General features: G+C 33.9%; 1 protein-coding gene across 1 annotated transcript; it reads right to left on the bottom strand.

The window, feature by feature from the left end:
• Positions 1-9,007: 9,007 nt before the first annotated feature.
• LOC149200477 (ER-bound oxygenase mpaB-like) lies at positions 9,008-10,605 on the bottom strand. Its single transcript, XM_089399582.1, has 2 exons — positions 10,020-10,605; positions 9,008-9,937 (listed from the first exon to the last, which is right to left on the bottom strand). The coding sequence occupies exons 1-2, from the start codon at positions 10,454-10,456 to the stop codon at positions 9,337-9,339; spliced, it is 1,038 nt and encodes a 345-aa protein (XP_089255708.1). The 5' UTR covers positions 10,457-10,605; the 3' UTR covers positions 9,008-9,336.
• Positions 10,606-17,047: the final 6,442 nt, after the last annotated feature.

Raw genomic sequence — 17,047 nt, 5'->3', positions numbered from 1 at the left:
ACTGCCCCTTTGACATCAAAGGAAAAGTGTCAACTCCATATGATAAGGCAACAAGAATTGAAGCACAAACATTGGAGAAATACATATCTACATGGTTGAAAAATTAAGTACATCAATAAAATCCATGCCTCTCACATCAATAAAAAAAAGTAGCAAATAGACTAATCATCATCTAGAGTAGAACACCAACCAACAACCTCTAGCAACATGCTACAATATGCCAACATAAGGCAACCATACAATCACCAATTAACATCATCATATAATATGCAACCAATGAACATCATCATCCTTTCTTCCTTCACTTGCTTCTTTTCTTCCTTGACTGGTTTTGTGCTAGGTCCTCTTTGCTTTTGCTGCTTTTGTCAATTTTGGCTTGAGTAACGGGGCAACAAACAATCTCTTTCCACATGGCCAAAGTTATGACCTGTGTAGCACTCCACATGGGCAATATGTGTAGCAAGATGATTAGATGTCTTGATGCTCATGTTAGATATAAACCTTGCATGAAATGTGCTTCTCCTCCATTGGTTAGATCTACAATCAGATGACTTATGGCCAAACATGTGACATCAGTAACAATAACCATAAAAACCATGATTATGCCTATTGACCAATCTCCTTGTCTGGTGAAATTGCTGCAAGCTCCACTGATTTGATCTATACGTTATGCTCCAACAATTTTCTGCAACATGTCCATACTTGTGACAACTATAACATTGTATCTCATGCATTAAAGGAATAAATGGACTTTGCTTCCTTTGAAATATAATGGAGTTTCCATGTTCATCTCTATAATCAAAAGGTCTTTTGAATGTAGATGCTCCTTGAGATTTTATTTTCTACTGCTGTTTTTGCTTGTTTTTCTGTTGTTGGGGCTCTTGCTTCTTAATCGATGACTGGATCTTATTCTTGTTACCTTGGTTCTCACTTTTGTTGCTGGTATTGTTTGCTACAAGTTCTTTGGTTCAACTTTAGTGTTCTTTCCTGCATGCAAACTAGATTTACTATTTTGAAAACCAAGACCAAATTTATCCAATGGTGACCTTTGGATCTCAAGCAAATTATCCAAGGCTATGGTACTCTTCTCCATCTTTCGTTGCTTTCTCAAGGAAGATACTTTAGCTTCTAAATTCTAATCCTATTCTACCTTCACTTGGTATTGCTTCTTCATACCTTCCTCAACTTTTTTTGATTCTGCCAACTTAATCTTTAAGATGACAATCTCTTCCTTGAGCTTGGACTCATTATCATCACAGATATGCAACAATTTTTCTTGATCCTTGCATGTAGTTGTTAGTCTAGAAATCTTAGTTCTAATACCCTTAAGAACATTTGCATCTTCATTGTGTGCTTCAACATTATCTAAATCTAAATCATCAAAATTATAACTCAAAAGAAAATCATTAATGTTTATACCTTTGGATTCATGATTTCTGATCTCTTCTCATCATCTACTGAATCATGTGCACTAGAAGAATGAGAATCTTGTGGATGAGCTTTGAAATCCCTTCTTCTTGTTTTTCTTCTTCTCATTTTTTAAGAATTCTTCTAGTACCATCTCCAAATATGGATTCTATCTTGTCCCACATTTCTTTGGCATGTTTCAAACCCACTAGTCTCTTCATATCATCATCATGAAGATTCTTGTATATTAGGCATCTAGCTTGTGCATCCTATTGTAAAACTTCATCTGCAAATGGATCCTTTCCATAACCTTCACACATGGTTCTCCAAATGTTAGATCCTCAAGATAATATTTTAAATTTTTGTGCCATGCCTTGTAATTTGCAGCAGTGAGGACAACCACTTTAGAAAAAAATTCAATTTTCTGCCAACAAACCCCAGATTTACTCTCTAGTGATCGAGCTGCAACCAAGATACCTGCTCTTATACCAATTGTTGGAAACCTTTGAGCACTAATGAGGGGGGGGGGGGGGTGAATTAGTAGTGTGACTTATTACAAAAAAATCCTTTTATTTGCTTTTGTATTGAATCATATTTATTAAATAGCAACACATTAGATTATCTCATGCATATAAATGATATAAGAAGCTAAAACAAGATAACCATGAGAGTAACAATAATAAACACATAAAAAACACATCCACACAAGAGACACAATATATCTGGTGGAAAACCCTTCACGAGGAAAAAATCCACTCTTGATGCTATTGTGCTACTCTGAATTTTCTATTAAGAAAATATAGTCTTTTTACATAGATTTTTGACTTCGATAAGCTAGGAGACTCAAACTCATATACAATCAGCTGACTTTGATCAGCCTGGAGACTTGATTTTATTGATCAACTTGAAATAATATGTTCTCCACGGATCTACAAACTACCATCCACTGAAAGCCACCACGATCAATCGATTCTCGCCCAACTCTGATGGGATTGAGAAATTGTTCCTTTCACTGAAACTTCGCAATCATTGCTCCACTTCCATGAAGTTACTACTCCTCTACTTTGTGTGGACCTCCTTTCATATATTTTTAGACTGGATCCCAAGAATTTCTGCTCAACTTGATTCAACTCTATAATATGACCTCTAACAACAAGACAATCTCATTAATAAAAAATCACCACAATCATATGCTCTCACACAAGAAAAATAGTGGCCATAATCCATCAAATAGAACAACTTAATAATATCACTAGTAGCTGAAATAAAACTCATAAAAAAACCTCACACAAAAATACGAATGCTACATAATATAATCAACAACATAAGACACTATGGCTATGTGCCAAATGCATCAGCAGCCCCTCTAAGAAAAAATGTGAGAGTCAGTAATATGGAGCTCCATCAAAACCAAACTCTGCTACAACACTCGGCATCACTAATATGAAATATGGAGGTCTGAATCAATACTATGCTTTATGAAATAGATATGCTCATACTGTTGCCATTAGAGCTCATACACTGCAGCAATCAAGCTCAGTAATGGATCTAATGCATAGTCACACAATGCAACCTTCTCTAACTCATTATCGCACACCATCTCACCTCACACAACTCCCAAGTGATGAATATATAATATGTAGGGATAAAATGAGCTTGGGGCTAGGATCAATGGTGCAAAATTGTACCAAATCATTCCACCAAGACCACTGCTTGTGAACTAAATGAAGTCAGATCATTGGAGGACCTTTTCAAACCATTCCCAACCTTTAAAACTATTTCTAGTACAACCAAGGGAAGCAAAGCTTAGTAAGGGTTGCAGTTGAATCGATGCGATTTAAGTTTTCTTAAAATTGTTTTGTCGAGCTCTTTGACATGGAGTTGTTTCCATCAAATTTGGGGACTTTTAATTTTAGGTCTTTTGGATCCTCTTGGATCATTATTTGAAATTGAATGGATCAATGGTCAAATCCTAGGTATGCAAATTGTTAGAGGCATCACAAATATTAACCATCCTTTGTTTGCATATGACACTGCTTCTAGGTGGAGCTTTATCCATTATTTTCAGAAGGTTCAAGAATCCTTTAGATTTTTTTACTCAAACATGCAGAGGGTTAATTAGTCACAATAAAATTAAATATATGTGTGGAATCTTAATCATTTTCTTCCTATTATTTCTAGCATTGAAGCAATTTCCTTTTAAGGACTTTTAGTCTTCATTCAAGTACCTATGTATGCTCCTCTATATTTGTTTTTCTTCCTCTGACATGTGGTAGTAGGTCATATTTAATACCAAATACAATTTTGTTTAACAGGGCATGCATTAGTTGAATCCCACATGACGTTTAGTTCTAATTAAATATGTGCTCTTAGCCCTACTCGTCTTTCAATATCCAATTGTTTTATCTCCTACATCAATAAAACAACATATTGATTAAGAAATCCATAAGTTCCTATGGAAAGGTGGTAAAACTAAAAGAAATGTATCATTTAGTCAACTAGTCTATAGTCAAAGCACCAAATGCACATTATGTTTTGGTAATTGATTATCTTGTTTTTATGAATCTAGCTATGGGAGATAAGCTATTATGGAATATGGTTACTAGGAAATATGATTTATGGAAGAATTTCATTGTTAAAAGAAATTTCACTACTATGAGGAAATGTGTTTAGTCTCACCACACCCATCTAGAGAATTCTCTTCTATTTGGAAATTGATTGAAGATGTAATCTCTTCACACCTTCTCTATTTTGGGTTCAAAGGAATGGGAAGCATATATTGCTATAAAATAATAGTATAATGAGAAATCAACCACTAATTCAAATTCATTAGCTCCATCCTTTAAAAGTTTGGTTGGATCTTGAAGGGAAAAAAAATCTCTATTGATTTAGATTGGATCATTATATTATTTATAATCCATATTGATGCTTTTAGAGTGAAAAAAGTGGAGGAATAAAGTCACAAAGCCGTTTTTACTTGTGGGTTCTAGTTTGGCGAATTAGGGTTTGAAGCCTTATGGAAGTAGTGTGAGGAATAAAATGGCATTTTTATGGGTAAAATTTTGTTTCTTAAGCATGACAATTCGTATCCCTATTCTACACATAGATACCTTTCCAATGGTGCAAGAATCAACTCAATCAAATTTTATGTACAAAATGTATGCCAATGAGAAGTCGACCTTCTTCTTTTCACCACCACGATTCATTAAGATGCCATGCCAACCTAGATTATTCATAGAAAATGGGCTAGAAATATTATCATGATGAAGAAGACTTGAAAAGTTGATATTCTAATTCTATTAAGATTTGAAGGATCTAAAGTTAACCACTAGTAGGCCATTGTGTTGTGTTATAACTAGGCTATTAGGATTAAAAGTAATTCCATTCTATTTGAGTGCATTTTGTTCCATAAATGAAGAGAGTAACTAAGACTATATATGGAGAGAGAAAAAAGAGAGGCTTTATGCACTGTAGCAACCCATGGGCCATAGGTCTCACTTATTTTTACTTACATCCATTTTCCATTCAAGGAAAGAGAGAAGAGCAATCTCACCTTCTAGTTGGGTTTTCTCCAGAAAGGGTTTCCCATGTTATATCTTGTGTCAATTGTATTTTTTGAGTTGTATTCCACCATTATATATTTTCTGCATATTTTATCTCTACATGCATACACATAACACCATAATTAACGAATCCAAAAATATGAAAAATTAACCCTCATAAGGTAGATTTTCGATTTTAAGCATAATTTTATTAGATATGTTGTGAGGAATTGTCTAGTGGAATATACATGATAGTTTATGAATCATATATTAGTTTGGAATTTCAATGGATGATGGAATGGTTGGGATTTTGGTTATATCCCTTTCGATATTTCTCCTCTATTTTCTCAACTAGCTACCCTTATTAAAGGTTGTGCACCTAGAAGGAATTCTTATATAGATTATTAAAGGTAAGGATCACCCACTCTTATAGTGAATAAGGGCTTAGAGCTTAGTTATCAAAAAAACCATTCCTCCTTAGTCCTCTATTTGGAACAAGATATGTAACCTAGAAATAATTCCTAAATTAACATATTTTTTTGGACCTTGGTACATAGAAAATAATTAATTGTAGAAATCTAGTAAATAGATGAATTAACAATCCTTCTAGATGTGTCTTATGTGTGGAGGATGTCGAATCACCATTTTTTATTCATAAAGTGTCATTTCACCTCAAATTTAACATTGTTATCTTTGAAAGGGATCAATCATTGTTTTTGAACGTTAGAATCTTAAATGACCCTTTTTTAAATATGGAGACTCTCCAAAACAAGCCATTGTTGAAGTGAATATGGATGGCCCTCCCAAAATATATTTGCTAGAAAGTGTGGTTGGTCAGAAATAAAGTAATTCTTTAGTAGAAGGCTTCCAAGCCTCAATACTGGAAATTAGAGCTATTTCCTTACTAGTACACTATCTCAAAAAAGAAAGGTTTACATCTTATTTTAATTTAACAAATGATAGATCATGATGAAGAGATATAGTTGGAGTAATTTGGTATGAATAATCACAAATACATATTCAAGGGACACCGACTTTCAAAAAAACCAAGTTGGAAACTTTGTATGACCTTGAAAGAATTTCATATCTATATATTTGAGAAAAAATCATATATATATATATATATATATATATATATATATATATATATGGATGGTGCTTCAAAACATAATCTAGGGGTGGAAATGGTGGTGGTGGGGGGCTATGTTATTTATAACCTCATAGGAAATTAATTATTTTCTTTCTTTTGGACCCTAGGCCTTTTTCCCAACATTTTGGATGAAACATATGAATTATTATGAGGATTGAAAATTTCTAAAGCTCGCAACATACAAAAATTGGTAGTGATGCATGATTTATTGATAATCCTTAGGCATTTGATTAAAGGATCCATCTCACTGGATGTTAAGTTTGCATCGGTTCTAAGTAGGATCAAGAATATTACCGACTCATCTGATAATATAAGTTACTTTCATGTTTTAAGAAAGAACAATTTCAAAGTGGATATACGAGAGTCCCAAGTCACAAGAAGGAAACTTGAGACATTAATCATTGACATGATGCCACCATAAAAGATATTCCTAAATCAATTAAGATGATAGTTGGCATCATTGAACAAGCCTATCTATATGGTAGTGGTTTAAAGTGAGAGAGAGGGGATGATAAGACCCTCCATTGTCGCTCACTTGTTTTCCTCCTCTAAGCAAGACTCCAAAATATTAGAAATATATGATGGAATAATGCGAGATATTTTTGGCTAGAATTTCATGCTCGAATGGAATCCCTCTCAATATTTCTTTGCTTCTCTAGCTTCTTAGTCTCAAGTATTAAATTTTCCATAGTTTAGGATCTTCATTGGTTTCTATTTCCTTTGGATAAATCCTCTAGCTTTCTATTTCTTGGCTTCCCTAGAATCCTAGGAGTGGTTCTTTTTATTTTTCCCTCCCATTCCCTATGAATTCTCTATTCTAGTCTTTAGTTACTCGTGTGCAATACTCTTTAACAACAGGCTTGAATTTGATTTCTTAGTGCTATGGTGTTTTCTTATGTGAATTGGGTTAGAGGAGGGCCCACTCATATAAAAGGAATTTACTCACTAGAAAAGGTTTGTCTTATTATCCCTTTTGTTTAAAGTATGGATCATATAGAATTAATGGAAATCTAAAGAAAATTTAAGAGGCATGGCATGATAGATATTTCAAGGATTTGCAAGGGAATTTTAAAGCTTTTGGAGTAACTTCAACATGAAGAAATGATCATGAGTATCCTATTAACTCAAACAAAAGGAATTTTGACAATGGAGATTGTATTGTTTTCTCTTAAGATGATTGTATCTCGTTAGGGTTGAAAATTGATACGATTAAAATTTTAGCTCATAAGTTAATGTTAAAAATTTCAATTCAAAATTTCCTCTTAAGACGATTGTAGCTTGCTATGGTTCTAAAAATTTAGCTCATAAGTTAAGATTAAAAATCTCAATTGAAAAAAGTGTTTCATTGTTACTACACATGTGAATACCATAAAAACCATTTAGGATGATAAATCGTTCTTCTATTTCATGTTTTGCAATATAATGTATTACATTTTAAATATTTAATAGAGAATTTATATTTAAATTTAATTAATAAACATATAAAAATTTAATACTTACCATAAGAATCTCATACATAAATTATTAAATTTTTAATAAAATTAAAAATAAACATATTTACGTGAGCATAAAAAAATGATGTAGATATATGTAGTTGTATATATTATTATAATTTTAGTAAAATTAAAATTAAAATAATTTTGTATATGAGGATGTAAAATTTATATAGATATAAAAAATATTATTAAGAATCAGTATCGATTCATCTTAACTTTAAATCTACAAACTTTTCTTCAAGTTTTTCTTTCAAAAAGAGGTTTGCATCTTGAGAGCCATGCTTGCTAGATTTAAGATGAAAAAAATTAATTTGGCTAACAACCTAGCTTTTAGGCATTCATTAGGCAAAAGATCTAAGAGTAGAAGTAATGTTAATTTAGGATTTTTTTGCCTTAGAAGGCCATCCTTGGTTTATATGAGGGAATTGTATTGCGATTGTACATTATTCTGTTTGAGAAAAATAGAAGAGACTGTGTGAAAATGAAGAGAAAATTACAACATATTTGTTGTAGATTGTATATTTTCATTTTGCTCAATAACATAGAAAGAAGGATTAACTGTTTCTTAGTGGACATAACCCAATTGGGTGAACCACGTATATATGTGTCTCTCTTGTTTTATGATTTTGTGTGTTTGTGTTTCCATAATATTTTATGTGTTCCATTGCTTTGTTATTTACTTTTTAACAAAATATTAATCCTTGATTTGTGAATACTACTATGAATATTCTAGTATATTCCATAAAGACTAAATCTTTACCATCCACCTAATAATTAATAATAATCTTAATCTTTGATTTGTGAATACTACTATGAATATTCTAGTATATTCCATAAAGACTAACTAATAATTATTGATAATTAACTTACAATTCTTAAAGGCTTATTCTAAAATAGACATGTCTATTGGCATAATTAAGTGGATGGTAGAGATTTAATCTCTAGAAAATATTTTAAAATATTCATAGTAGTTTTCATAAAGAAAGCATTGAGTTTTATCTCAAAAATGGTTATGTCCTTTTCCTCCTTTTAATTAAATTTATTAATTGAAAAATATCACATGCACATACCTCTTATTAATATGAGTTCAGATTTTTGTGACATGACATGTTATATGGCATGACATGTTATATTAGTAAATCATGATATTGATCTATAGCATTGTAAGAAAGTTTTTACAAATTAAAAATCTCAATTATAATTATTTAATCAAAATAACAAACTCCATTAGAAAAATTAACTAACCGATTCATATTAATCAAGTAATTGAGATACTCATGATATTCACAATCTGCTATCCATCAATAAAGTAACATGAAACATCAAATAACAAATTACAACAGGATAATTTAATAAATAATCAAATAACATATCCATGAATAGAGTAACATAAACCATCAAATAACAAAGGACATCATAATAATTTAATAAATGAAAAATAACATCAAATAATAATTACATAACCAATGCATATGAACCACGTAGTTCGGCTATTCTTTGTATTCACAATCTGCTCTCGATATCGATATAGATCCAGATGTCGAACCAGATATGTTACATGACCCGAATTCCTAAAACGTGTCCTTAACATTATACCAGTAAAATTACAAACCATTCATTCTGTCACTCTCAAATGAATAGCTAGAATGGCATTTTGTAACAACTCGCAAAGTTGTTACAGCGTGCATCTTACCTTACAACTGGTCACGTTCGTTTACCTAAAAGTTGGATTGACAGTAATTCAGGAAACCATTTTCTTTTCATTTGAGAAGGGCGCGAGGAACGGACACAGTAGATCTCCATCAAAAGCCGCGTTCAGCTGCCAGGGTTTGGCATCGCCCAATTCGTCTATTCGGTAGCCATTGGGATAAGTCTCTGGTTTATGTTCAGAGTATCTCAGTTTCAGCACCTTCTTCTCATCCTCAGCCTCCAATGAAATCCTCTCCGTTGACCAACTGAGCGGCCTCGGCGGAAGAAACCACCCCACAAAACTGCCCAAAAAGAACTTGAGACCGCCCTGCACAATCCAGACCAACCAGTAGGGCGGGCGCGGGTAATCCATGGCATCTAGAAGCCTCTCCCCAAACAAGCAAAATACGATCCGTCTGGCCGCCGGACGGAGGCAGGCGGGAACATTTGACACCAGCAGATTCAGCGTGGATTCGCCGATTTCCGTGTTGGACTTGGAGTACACCATTTTTTCGGCTTCGTATTGGCGGCTAAAGCGCTCCACTCCCTCCACTGTGTCGGGAATATCTCGGATGCCCATCCGTGTGCCGATGTCGCGCCACACCACAAAGTTCGCCGTCGTCTCCTTTTCCGTCCAATCCCGGTAACCGAACCTGCAAACGGAAAAGCCGAACCGAGCCTTAAATTCTCTGCAAAAGTAATCAAATATATGGAAAGGTTAACCGGTGAGCATACCTTGAAGCGAATCGTTGGGGCTCCAAGATGAAGGTTGAGAGCGTGTACAGATAGTCACTGTTGGAAATATTGTAACGGCCGTGAATGAAATTGAGGCGGCGAAGTGCGAGGGATCCCCGGGGGCTGTCCACGTGATTGAGCAGGAATTCCAGTATCAAAATACTGGTGTCCTCGTAGCGCTTCACGACGGTTTCCGGCGAGAACTGCCGAGTTTCGGCGAGCAGCTTCGAGATGGAGGGGATGGCGAAGCTCTTGAAGAGAGCGAATTCCAGTGCCTTCTTGCTGATTACAGGGAACTCCACGAATTGGGCGATCTTGGAGAGAGCCACGGCGTCGCGGACGGGATCCATAGATAAAATTAGACGCAAGCGTCTGTACCGGAGGTACTTGCACACGCCCACCCACAACAACAATATGAAGAAGATGAGGAGCAGCATAGCAGGCAGTCGTGGAAGATTCTGCTTCTGAACGAATGGTTCCGCCTGCAAATCTTCAGACTGCCGGACGCATGACAGAATCCTACCCAGTCTTTACAACGTGGATAAGTGCCCTAATACCTATTTATCAAATCCCTGCGTATAATAATGAGTATTTATCTCATTAGAAGGCTTTTAATTTTGATCACATAATCCTTCACCCATCTTCATCTACCTTTCCGTCTATCAGATCTTTCACGCTGGTCACCTTTCATCACCCTTTTTCCTGATCACATAATCCTTCAACAATCTTCGTGCACCTTTACGCTTATGTAGATTGCTGATTCGCCCAATATTGGTTTAGGCTATTTGGTTGGATAGGGTGATGGATAGGGTGGCACCCATAATTGATCACCCCCATGTTTATTTGATGGGTTAATATTTGGTAATAGATGAAAAGGACTGCACATGTTCATCTTGATTGATTGTCAAATATCTGGGAATCAACCATCCAGATAAATATGCCCCATTTTTCTGTCTATCATATCTTTTACTCTGGTCATCTATCATCACCTCTTTTCCTTTCTAAAATATATATATTTTTAATAATAAAATTTAAAATAGTTTTTAATAAAAAATATATTTAATCTAATGAAATAAAATAAATTATATATTTTTCAATCAGTATTACCATAACACCATCACCCAAGGGTTAAATTTGACACCCGTATGCCTGTATTTAGCGTTTTTACAGGTAAAATACTTTCAACTTTCAAATCTCCAGGTTAGGGGTAACTTGCTAATAATTTTTAAAACTGTCAATGTGATGGGCATATTTAAAAATCAAAAGTTTATATATATATATATGTTATATATATATATATATATATATATATATATATATATATATATATATATATATAACCTTGAGCTAATAGTGATTCATTAACATTTTTAATATCTAATTTAATAATCGTGACCTATATCGCAATTTGCCAAGTGATTGCTATCCGGATTCCGGACTAAGTCCACTGTCCAAAATATCAATTTCTAATTTTCGTATCAGGTATGGTATCACTGGTAATTAATTCCCAGCGACCCACCGCTGAGTTATGTCGCTGAGTTATGGTGATTTGGACTAAGTCATAATATCAATTCCTAATTTTCAACAGTTAAATGGTTATTGGAAATTAATTCCCAGCTACCACTGCCGAGTTATGTTACTAATTTACTTCCAAGTTCCAATCTGTGAGTTATTCATTGTTGAATGTGGCGACTTGGGTGAGGAGCAGGGCATAAGAAAAACTCTGCAAACTTTGGAACTTCTTCTAATGCTACAAAACCAAAATGCAGCCAACCAAGTAACCAGTAAGTGATAGCCTATTAGGCATAGATAGTAAGAGATGCTCTGCTCTATTTTCTATGCATGCTTGTTGGATATCTGTATTCGTTTTTCTATGCATATATTTGACATACTCAACTCGTTAAATTTTTTCACTGCCTTTGGAATCTCCATTACCTACAGAAAAACCAAGTTCATTTTGCTGTTTTATCTACAGGAAAACCAAGTTGAATTTGCAATTCGCTATTTTATCTACAGAAAAACCATGTTAAATGTGTTGTTTTATCTATAGAAAGTAAATAGTTTGGCAAGACTGTTATGAAAAACTTACCTCGTTTAGGTGCTTGTTTCCCTAGTCCATAGTTTGGCAAGACTGTTATGAAAAACTTACCTCGTTTCGGTGGTTGTTTCCCCAGTCCACGACAAACTGTATAGAGTCACATTTTCTATGGACAATTATAGGCCAGTAATGGTGTTGGGGAACAAGCCCTCTGCTATAAAAGTCATAGTATTGTGGTGTTACCAAAAGAGTTGGTGAGTCACACGCCAATACTACTATAAAATAAAATAGCTGGGTTGTAAAGTCCATGCCTGGAGACTATTACCCTATGTTGAATTGGTAAATGCATCGTTCTTCTTTGGAAGAGGTGCAAGCTTCAAAATCTCGTGTGAATTTAGGGTTTACAGGTCTACAAAGATCAATTAAAAACTTAATGATTAAAAAACTAAAAGCTTAATACAGACCTTAAGAATCCTATTTTAATACACTTTACCAAGAATTATTTGCAACTCTTACAGCGCTTAATGTAGCTTACATATCAAAGGCTGCTTGGCAGAACCCTGTATCTTGTTATAAACGACCTTAGGACTTCGAAATAGATTAAATTATGGTTACATGCCAAAGTTTGAAACTTGAAAGGAGATTTCCAGATACTGCAGAAAAGAAGAGCGCACAAACATTAGTGAAATTGAATTAGTGTTACATATCTTCAAAAAAAATTTCACCATAACCCTGTGTGAAATGGATAGTTACTCCGATAACATCTAGTTTGATAAGCAGCGAAAAATGGCTCCACCAGATTTCAACTTTTAGATTGCACAAGTATAATACACCGGCCAAAGCAAATAGATAGAGAGGCAACAACGTGAAGGAGAATCTGAATAATTGTTACCAACATTTTTAGGGATGGATTTTGATCCAACTTAAATAAAAACACACATTAATACAGTACCTGTAAGCCACCCAAAATGAGGACCACAAAGAATACAGGCATATTCTCCAGAGAGTTTTGATGTCCTCGCTGTAACCAAACAATCAATAATTGGTTAAACATAAAAATACACGGTTAATATTAACAGTATCCAACCCTAAGAATTATCTGATGTCCTCGCTTAAGAATTGTAACTTGCCCCATTAATAGAGTATTTTTAGCTGGCTCTTTCTTCAAAGTTTGGGCATCAACAGGGCCGAATTTTTTCTCACTGGCTTTATGAATTCTGTTAATAGCCCTTTTTTACCTACCTCGGGAAACGATGCGACCTGGGGTTTGGTCTTCAAGGGCCGTTTCTACTCAGGATTCCCATATCCATCCAACACCTCAAAACTAAACAAAATGAAGGTAAGAACTGAGAAAGAAGCAAAAGATTGCAGAACGATGTGAAGGGAGGGCAAAGAGGTAAAGAAATAGGCGTCCTGTCACTGCGCGTCCCGGCGATCTTTCCATGAAAAACCTTGGAAAGGGTGAGGTGTCTCATCCCTTTTATAAAATTTAAAAAACACGTAAAGCCCTGGAAATATACCTGAAACTACGTTTATGACAACTTTCTGTAACTGAGGACTGAGGAGATCATTCCCTGAACAGTTTGTGCATTGAGCCTCCCATGAAAGTTCCAAACACAGGCAAAGAATCTAGTGCAGACACAGGAAATAAAACACAGAGGCGAACTGTTACAACGAGAAGAAATCTCTGTTCAATAGCACTTCACAGATTCGACATGGAGTTTTACCCAACGCGAAAAAGAGAAATTGCTTCTAGTTTCATTCATATTCAGAAAATCGCTAGCCCGATACATTACACACGTGGCTTTGATATAGCCAGATGGAGTCTTTGTTTGAGCAGCTATTATAATCAATGACACATATTCGAAAATCAATCATCTTGTGTAAAACATTATAATTCATGGAATTTTCCATGTGGCGGAGATACATAGCCGGGTCGTGAGCATTCTCCTACAGTTTGTGTACAGTTTGTGTTAGTGGTTAAGAACAAGGCCCCTGTCTTATGAAATGCCCTCCAGTTTCCATTCTCGTCCACCAGTGTTCGAGGTTAGGTACATGAGTCTGATAAAGAATTAAAAATAAAAATAAAAACGGTTGTTTGCTTGCTGCCATACTTGGGTTTCACTCTGGTAGAACAAAATTAGTATTTTTTACCTGATGCTCTAGCTTTGCAAGGCCAATTATGAAATCAGAATGAAAATAACTAGTACTTTCTTCTGCTACAAGGATTTATTTGCCATGAATACCAGCAGTGAATATCAACATTATTTCACAAAAATTACTATTTGTAGTATCCTGCATATTATTTTCCTCTAAACTGGTGTTAGTTGATATTTTTTATCAGATATCTCTTCTAACCTGGAACAATTTGGAAAATTTGCAGAAAAAATTGATCAGCAAGTCTCAAAACAAAGTGTAGCAATAAGACTTGAGCCGAATGGTACAATAAAGAATAGAAAATTTGAACAATTATGAGTACAATTTGAAATTATATGAGACTTGTACAAATAAATTTTAAAAGTCATATGATGGGCAGTTTAAAAATAAAAACGTCACAAAAAAATTCCTTGACGGGTAGGATCACCCGTCAAATTTAACCCCTGCCACCACCTTTGTAAAGTAAATTTGGGGATTTGAAGCTAGATTTTCCTAAAACATAATATTTCACTTTCACAATCATTACCAATTATTGCTAAAATAAATTTTATATTATTAAGTCAAGAAAATTGAATTATGTGAATTATATTATAAAATAATTTGAAATTATTAAATAAAAAATTAATTTTTAATTTAATGTTAAAAAACTAAAAAATTAAAAAATAATTATGTCAATATATGATTTCCAAAATTTTAATTTAATTATCAACTAATATAAATACCCACTAATTTATAATAAATATCAAAACATTTACATTCTAATATATTTAATATTAGAAGATTAAAAAACACATAAATATTACTTAAATTAAAACTTTATTTTTATAATAATAATAATAATAATAATAATTATTATTATTATTAGTTACAAAAAGAATTAATTTATGAGTTTAACATACATATTTATGTATTTATATATTTAAATTTAACAATAATATTAATATTCTAAAATATCTCATAGAGGTTAAATCCTTACAATTCACTTAATTATTATTAGGGGGATAGGTGTGTCTATTTTGGAACAGACTTATAGAATTTTAATTTAATTATCAATACTTATTAGGTAGATGGTACATATTTAAATTCCATGGAATATTCTAGAATATTTATAATAGTAAATATAAATCAATGGTTGATATTTACCTCCAAAATAATTATTTTGTTTTTACCCTTTTAATTAAATTGATTAATTAAAAAAAACGTCATATGAGCTAGTGTATGTGAGTTATTGTAACGCTTCCATTGATTACAAGTGCTTGTTAGTTACTTTTGCTACTATGATTTACTACCATTTACTTTGGATAAATGAGACTTTGTAGTTAAAGGCTTAGAGGAAAGCCTAATGAAACTCAAAATAATATTTAATGGAATTTAGATAGGAATATGGATATATTTTTTATTATTAAGGATTGGGTGAGACTTGTAACTCTGGGGAGGCTGTGAATGAATTTTCTAACTTCCAGACAGTTGTGACAGTTACGGTTCCTGGTTCCTCTCATTCCTTAGGGACAAATAGATCTCAGTGGGAATAGAGGGGGTTCCTGTTTTTTGTTTTTGGAAAAGAAGAGACAAAAGGAGACCTGAAAGACCTGACTAATATTGGTAAGCGTATCAACACGCCACCGTGGAGTGGGATTCTTGAGCTCGGCTCGAACCAGCGGAAGACTCCACTACACATAGAAGTCTTAAATTCTTACGCTAGGGATTTGAAGGGGTCTTGATGGCTGTAGATTGACCTGATTTGGTCATAGTCACAATAATTGCTCTGGAAATTAGGGAAGCTCAGGGGAAGATGCAGACATAATTGTCATTCTCATTGGAAGGTAGGAGAGCGCTCTTTAGATTCAGTTCCTCGGCTGCCTAATCTTGTATAGGTTAGTGTGTTTGAAGCTTCGATGTTTTGAAATAAAATAGCTTTCAAGTGGATGTATTTTGTGTTTCACTTGTGTGTGTATGAAATTTCTAAATTTTCATTGTTAAACTCAGACAACGTGAAACACAAATTGAAACTATAAATTTAAGTTTCATATTATAACCTTGTAATGTAAGTGAACACTTGCATGTGACTTGCGCTAGAACCCTTGCAGGAATGAAAATAAGGAATTCACATATCGGTACTGTTGTAACCTATGTGTGTAGACAAAAGTTGTAGGAATAGTCATTGAAAGCTAGTTGAGGATAGTGGCATGTTAGATATACACTACAAATAAATTGGGTTAGGTTAGTTCAACCCTCAAAAGAAACACCGAAAGCTTGAACAATCATGTATACACTAAAGGAAACAACAAACAATACCCTGTGGGCTATGAGGGATCTGGAAGGCCTCCAGTTCCCATGAGACTCAAGGTTGGAGGGGAGAGTGTAGCCAACTAACTGTAGAAGACCGTCAGAGATATTAAGGATATGCAAATAAATTACCAGCAATAAGAATCACTAACAGTAACGAGTAGGGTTGCCTTAGAAAAAGTAAAGTAAAATATAACAATTATTGCAGAGGTTATGATATTTAATTTGTACAAAAAATTCACCTGGCCTTAACTCTAAAAATGAACAACGAAGAACTATTTCATGCCAATTAATAAGAGGAAATAGGAAAGATTCTCTGGATAATTACAAGAAATAATTGTGCAGACATGACAAGTAATTAAAGATCCTTCATAAAAATTTAATTAAGCATTGTCACGAAAATAATAACCGAATAGGGTGAGAACATAACCTCATGGGAAGAGTTTCATACATCTAAAAGTCTAACCATAACATAATTCTAAGAGTTTGGGTACCACTGTAGGAAACGTATTATGCCAACTCTTGAGGAAGAAACATTCATTTACAT

Source organism: Pinus tabuliformis, chromosome 2_1 (genome assembly GCF_031772625.1).
Source record: "Pinus tabuliformis cultivar Carrire ecotype Pingquan chromosome 2_1, CPIR1, whole genome shotgun sequence".
NCBI classification, from domain to species: domain Eukaryota; kingdom Viridiplantae; phylum Streptophyta; class Pinopsida; order Pinales; family Pinaceae; genus Pinus; species Pinus tabuliformis.
This window is presented reverse-complemented; position numbering and strand designations above follow the sequence as displayed.

Bases quoted from the DNA above. Each gene is read 5' to 3' on its own strand.
- LOC149200477 (XM_089399582.1), bottom strand. From the start codon at position 10,456: ATGCTGCTCCTCATCTTCTTCATATTGTTGTTGTGGGTGGGCGTGTGC. The intron at 9,938-10,019 runs GTATGCTCACCG...TTCCGTTTGCAG, and splicing joins CCCCAACGATTCGCTTCAAG to GTTCGGTTACCGGGATTGGA.